Consider the following 7,188-nt stretch of genomic DNA (forward strand, 5'->3'; position numbering starts at 1 on the left):
ATATCTACGTATAACGTTGATTTAAAATTACGTTACGTTTCCTTCGTCTATCGTAGATTTACTTTATTTTAATATTCGAAACGAGGAATGATTCATTTTTTTCTTTGCTTCTTTTTTTCTATCCTATGTCAGTATCTTAAAATTCTGAATTCGTCCTTTCGGTTTCAAAATTGTTGATACAAGTATCGTTGATACAAAACATACGGGTTATGAGATGCTTGCAAAGAACGGTTATGCTGTTTACCAATCAGAAACGATTACGAAAAATCGCAAATCACTGTGAAGAAGCAGCGTGATCGGTAACGAACGTGATCGAATCACTATTGATTCATAAGTAGCAGTTCGCGTCATCTCTAGATGCTAAAATATAGATCGAATCGTGATAAATCGAAAGGCGTGTGTAATTAAATTATACTTAGGTTTTATTTGCATCATAAACACGGTCTCGTATCTAATAGCGTCTTGTGACGTTGTTCGTCTGCTTTTTATTATATATAATCGAAGGCACGCGCCACAGTGTCTGCCGAGGTGAACAAACGCGTTATAGTCGTTTGTGACATCGGTAGGAAGAAAGCCCAAAACTGTTGGGAACGAGCGAGGATATCGATTGAATTGCAAATTGAATTGCAAATTGAATCGCAAAATAGTATCAAATTCTTCTTAAAGAAAAAAGAAAATACCTTTTCCGTTTACTTTTCTAGTAGGTGGCGTGTGGCTTTAAGATTTTAGATTTTAAAACTGATATGTTAAAAATATTTACAGTAACTTGATTACGATGAATCCTACATTATCTGTGTACATTAGAAGATTAGAAGATTAGAAAGGCAGATTTTTTGTTGATATTGATATTTTTTTTCAACGTGTTTGAATATAGAGAGGACAATAGAAAGACTTTTAGATCCATTTCATCTTCTACATTTAATGTATTTCACCAGACCTATTCCAATCACTTGCAAATCATATTCAAACGAAATTACATCGTACTCCGAGAAAATTGATTTTAAATTCATTGTCGATTAAGCATTCTTCATCCGCTTTCGACGTCCATAGTTACTACTTTTCTTTAACTCTATAACGTTACCTTATTGTTAGACTTTCATTTTTTAAGTAGAGCCAAGACGAAGCTAATCCTTGTTAGAAATTAGAATGACGATGAATAATTTGAGAACAATGTCGACGAAAAATTAGTCTCCGACATAATAATTTCCTCGACGCAATAGGAAAACGAACGATAGAAGAGAGTTTTCACGCTACATCACACGGCGAATGAATGAAAAGAAAGTAACCGATAGATAATATAAGAAAATTGGATTTTTATTCCCATGCCTTGCGCATATAACGAATAAGAAATCATTCGATAAAGCCATTTATCTATTACTCTCGAGCTGTCCGAATAACTTTCTTCTCGGCATACGAGCAAGAAAAATTTATTGCTGCACGCGATAACACGTAGACGTAGCACCTATTATAGACACGATGAACGAAGAAATATCAACGGGTCTGTCGAATCTGTCGGCTTTTTCTCCTTCCATTAATGTTAACGGCTTTCTAATTCGCCTGTTGAACTGCTTTCGTAACGATACGCGAAGATGAGACTGTGTAAACAGAGTGAAGGAAAAATGCGTACGGTGTTCTTGTGAAGATAAACAATTGACAAGGATAGCTACGGAAAAGCTTAAAACGTGAAAGAACAACTAGAGCAAAATCTTGAAAACATGGGTAGTAGCAACAAGGCAAGAAAACATTATAAAAAGGACTCCCGATTCGTCACGGATCTATACACATTTACATACGATGACTTCGATCTCGTAAGATATACATATATAGCCTCCAATGCATTATCAGTTATCAGCCGAAAGAATGGCGATAGAGTATACACGTATGTATATACACGTACGTATCTCTGTTTTGCCGCTTAATGTGCTTTAAAATAATGTTGTATAAAATAATATTATAATAATAATGGTGTTAGGATCGTAGAATAGTAAATGTATAAATAGCGATATAACAACTAGTTTAAGAAAGTAAAAATATAAATACCGATAAGTAACGAATAAGTAGGTAGTCGATAAGCTGTAGATGCTGTTTATGCAAACGCATGACATTTTTATAAAAAAATAAATAAGCGAAACGAGACTTTGATAGTTTGTTTTGTCTTTGGGAATACTATTTGATTTGCATGTGTTACGTGCATTTTTTAAATGTATATTTTTATAAACATCAGAATACATTCGCATATCTTGTAGATACGACACGTAAAGATTTTGATGGCCGTATTCGCCACGTTGGCGCCATAGGAAGAATCATTTGTTGGCAATTATTGAAGAAATCGGCCGATCACGTGTTAATTATTAAGTATTAAATATAATTAGGAATATAATTGTTCGTTAAGAAATTGTGAAAAAGTTTTCGGAAATGATTTCATGTCCTATTGGCAGACAGCCTCTTAGTGCAGTTTCTCTACTGCTATACAGTGGAAGTAAAAAGCAAATCATTTTTATTATTATTATGCAGAAAACACAAAGCATAGATAGGCTTAAAATGACGAGAAGCGGAAAGAATACGGATACTGATCTATTCGTCTTTTGGCAATTTCAAATTTTTCATCAAAAAAGAAAAAAAAGGGGGGGGGGCGAAACGCTAAAATCTGTCATGGTAGATATGTCATTGTTGAAAAGGGCTACAGTTTTAGTTATTTATACAGGGTGTCTCTGTGATACCGACATCTTAGAGGAAAATAAAAATAACAAATGACTTATGCGTTTCATGCATACAAACAAACAAATTACAAAATAAAAATTAAAATATCCACTAAACTGATAAATAGTTTTCCCACGTGAGTAGGTTAATGCATTATTGCTGCCATATATATGATACTATGATTCCATTTAGAAAACAAATTTGACCTTTATATGTACATGTATTACTATAATCTACTATATTGTACTACTATGATCCAGTAGGGTATAGAAAAAAGCCAATAACACGAATAGAAAAATATACCCAACTCCCCCGAAGCTCTTTATCTCTTAACTGAAATATTTTCGCTACAAATAATAATGGACAAATAACAAATGAAGTTGTCGATGTCAACTGAAAAATTCTGCATGATATGCTGCATTAATACTCTTCTAACGAAATAAACCGCTTAAAATTTAAAGAGGCTAGACAATACAAAATTACCTCGATATTCTACTGAATCATAAGATACGCCTAAAGGATAAAAATGAAAAACTTCTGATTTCATGAAATTACACTCTACTCTGAAGTGGATTTCTTGCTTTCAAATCTAAATATTTTTATATATATAAACACATACGAGTTATTACTCGTCGTCTAATTTCGCACAAATACAAAAGTTCAAAGCGCTAAAAGAAAAGGGAGGAAAGAAAGTTGAGTGTTGCCGAATACATCGAGCATTGCGTTATCACTTATTACTCGTCGCTATCCTTTTGCTTTGCGCGCGAATCTCTGTCGCCATTCGCACGACTGAATATCATTCTGATCATTTCATTACTGATCGGTAATCAAACGTATCGATTGTTAAATTCAATTGACTTTCATTTCTGGGACATCAGGATGACGATAAAGAGACCGACAAGGAACAGCCAAAGTCGGGAGGAACGACTTTATTGCTACAGAAGCCCGACGAAACAAAAGATCTTGAAAGGGAAGATCTCGTTATGCGATTCGATAGAGTAGTGCGGGGAGAACCGGATGAAACTTTTCAGGTGTGACTTCCGGTGATCTTCCATTCTAAAGAATGCTTCCTTTCTAAATAGTTTTTCCTACTAGTCGTGAAATTTTACTGAAGGGAAACGGTTGGTTCTTAAATTCCGTTACGGTGCAGAATCGTCACGATTTATTCTATACTTTGGTTTAATATACATATTTATATAAAGTGTAGAAATTTTGTGATGACATATTACGGCATATTAGATAATTCATTAGAATAATATCTAATCATGGTGGTGGATTTGTAATTCTAATTGACTCATAGAATAGAATTTTTAGAGAAATGATATTTTTAAATAGTAAATAGTCGTGTTTGCATCTTAGATTTATCTGTTTGTTCACAGCGGCGAAACGATCGCGAAGAGATACGAAGGAGATTGGCAATGGGTCCAGACGCTGAAGACTTGCGCGCTGAACGCGGAAGAAAACCGAGTCTCCAGTCGCGGCTTCAAAGCGGTCCGTATCACTTCAACATTTCGCAAGAAGCGTATCTCGTTAGTCGCATCTTTCGTGGAAAAGCATCCATTTATATATAGCGACATTATTGATCGAATAACTGCAATGGTATATGATTATTGGTTTAATGTTTGCTTTTCAATTTTATTACGAATATGTATCGCGTGCGTGGAGTGCGAACTCTGACGATATGTGAAAGATTCAAGTTAGAATAAAATTATGTTTATTTATAGAAGTAAATAATTTTTCGAGGCATGAAGACTCTTTGTTTGAAAACGCTACACCATCTCGAACGAATGGTCATTTGTTGTGAATTGTTATGCAATATAACATAGAGATTTTGTTTATGTTATTACGAGAAATTAAGGCGAGCTTAAGCAGTGATAACGCCGAATTTATATGTATATATATATATATATATATATCGTTTGTACTTTTCTTTTTATTGATCAATATGGAAATAATGAAAACGCAAGATAAATTTGGAAGGCTAAACTCCTCGCTTTAGATAAATCTTACAAATATCTTACTGTTACGAAATAATTGTGAGAGCAGGTTCTAGTAGAATTAAGAAAATTAATTAGTAGTAATTAATGTCAACCGAAATATGTTCGACTGTATTTCTATCAAGAATATTGCTTCTTCTTACAAAATTTATCGATTAAACAATACGTAATAGATTCATTGTATGATTGAAATTGCTATACTTGAGCCTGAGAGAAGCTATAGAGTGATTTTCCCTCGCTATTATTTACCTTCGTTATAAAATAAAAGATCAACGTTGCGAAAAGATAAATAAAATAAAGGCCAATTAATCTCTTTATAGATAATTATAATAACAACCTACGTAAGATGTTCTTGCGTTACATACTTTTTCGGTTGAAAACAAGTCTGTAAGAAATTATAAAATCAAATGAATTTCCAGCAAAACTTGATTCGTGTAGCATCTTGATTGGAAAAGAAAAACTCAAAAGTACAAAATTAGGTAAAATAAAGAGAAATTCATATCTTCGAAGATAATCTATCTTATATACAGAGGTACATAAGCGTGTACAATTTCATTTTACAATTACAACGTTTTACATTTACAAAATCAATTGCTTTCTTCAGGGATGAATCTGCAGATCTGCTTCATGAACGAAACACCCTCGGACACGGAGTCTCCGTGTTCAGAGAACGATATATCCCCTGGATCCACGCCGAGTCCACTGAACTCGAAGCAACAACAAAAACAACAAATGCCAGTCAGACCTCAAGTGCTAAGCCTTCCACCTTTGAGACTGGATAGCGGCTTGAATTCAGCACCGATCGACGAGGCCGACTTCTTCGCCAGACAGGCCAGATTGCAAACCGAGGCACGGATGGCCCTGGCACAAGCCAAAGAAATGGCGCATATGCAGATGGAGGTGGAGAGGCAAAGGCTAAAACAAAGTCCCATCACCGAGATGGTGCGATCTAGCCTCGAAAAAGTGAGTTTTATCATATATATATCTAATCGTGCTTTCCTTTCCGCGAGTTTCCTAGTTTCAAGAAATATATCTTTAATTCGAAAAGTCTTTGATCAAACAAAGGATAATTCGATCAAATTATTAGATTTACAGTGAGCTCGTCGATTAGCGGTTGCCTCGATGATTTCGATGATTTTTAAATGTGTCATAAAAATTGACATTTTCAACGACTCTTTCCTCTCACGAAAATATTAGACTCTCCTAGCTTACGAGATATTTGTGGTTATTGGATCGAAAATGATCCTTAGATAGCTTAAGAAAGATTAACGTTCGTATCGTTATACTCTGGCCTTTCTTTGAATCTGGGAACCGTATGTTGTGCTATGTCGAATCGCTACTCAATCAGGCTCGCTTTTACGACCATTGTTTAAGAACGGATGATCTCGAGCTGGACATAACTGGTACAACATCTGAACAAGACAAAGACCAGAGACACCGCCCGCCCGCCCCGTCCCCCCTCCAGTTAAGTCTGCCTCTTAATCTCTCCTATATTCTTCTCACTCCAAGGAACTCCATATCGTATTCTAGTTTAAACATGTATGTTAATATTAAAACTATCCGATTCATCGATCAATATCCTGGAATCTAATAATATCACGAAATGAAGCATTAATCGAGGCATTAATTATCCCGTGACAGCAACCAAAACTAAAACTATATATAAAACTTCCTATTGGACAAATAGACATGTTCTCCAACCTGTGTTTCCAAGAAGATGCTAACATACGAAGAACAAAGTGTGGAGAACAATTAGATCTGTGTGTCGTTATTTTTACTGCTATGAAACATCGAAAGGAAAACGTGTTCGAATAACTGGAATATAATATTTTGCGTTAAAAAGAATAAAAAGGTCTGTTCGTTATCATCCCTAGGTTGGCGTTCAGCTGGGTGAGGATAGGCGCAGATTGTCCCGAGTACTTTTAACGGAGCTAAATGTCGCGCAACTTCAAGTAGTCGCGAACGATTTGCATGCAAGAATCGCTGCCCTGAACGAGGCTCTGGTCGAAGGACTTTTGAGAAGAGACGACTTACACATGGAACAAGATTCGATGCTCGTCGACGTCGAAGATCTCACTCGATATCTGTAAGTTCTTCGCTTACACTTTATACGATTCTAACTCGCTCTCCTTCTTTTACTACGCCTTGTTCTACGCCTTGTTCTACGCCTTCCTTATTCCTTCCTTCGTCCTTTCAAGCCACGATTATACAAAAGAGCGATAAACGGTAAGCAGTAAGCAATAAGGAGTAAACGATAAGCTGCTGTATGTGGCCTATATAAATCTATAGCAGGAATTCGTTTATCTATGTGAATAGAGTCATGTACCATCGATTAAAATTAAGATAAATATTATAATGCGCGGCACGCGTATGCTACGCTTCAGCAATGTTAAAACATGCTACGAATTTAACTGATTTATGACGCGTAAAAAGTATTAGAAAAAGTATTGGAAAATTTTTTAAAAAATTTTTTAAATACCTGCTAATGAAT

At 35.3% G+C, this 7,188-nt stretch overlaps 1 protein-coding gene across 7 annotated transcripts in view; it reads left to right on the forward strand.

Annotated features, from left to right (window-relative positions):
• The window catches only part of LOC132910824 (uncharacterized), a 39,016-nt gene that overhangs the window by 21,498 nt on the left and 10,330 nt on the right, over positions 1-7,188 (forward strand). For 5 of the 7 annotated variants that reach the window (XM_060966895.1, XM_060966896.1, XM_060966897.1 and 2 more), the window contains 4 exons: positions 3,579-3,731; positions 4,080-4,191; positions 5,302-5,660; positions 6,572-6,783. In XM_060966895.1, the coding sequence (XP_060822878.1) occupies positions 3,579-3,731; positions 4,080-4,191; positions 5,302-5,660; positions 6,572-6,783 (836 nt within the window). The remainder of the gene's footprint in view (positions 1-3,578; positions 3,732-4,079; positions 4,192-5,301; positions 5,661-6,571; positions 6,784-7,188) is intronic. The other 2 variants (XM_060966900.1, XM_060966901.1) reach the window with 1 other exon arrangement.

Source organism: Bombus pascuorum, chromosome 9 (genome assembly GCF_905332965.1).
Source record: "Bombus pascuorum chromosome 9, iyBomPasc1.1, whole genome shotgun sequence".
NCBI classification, from domain to species: Eukaryota; Metazoa; Arthropoda; class Insecta; order Hymenoptera; family Apidae; genus Bombus; species Bombus pascuorum.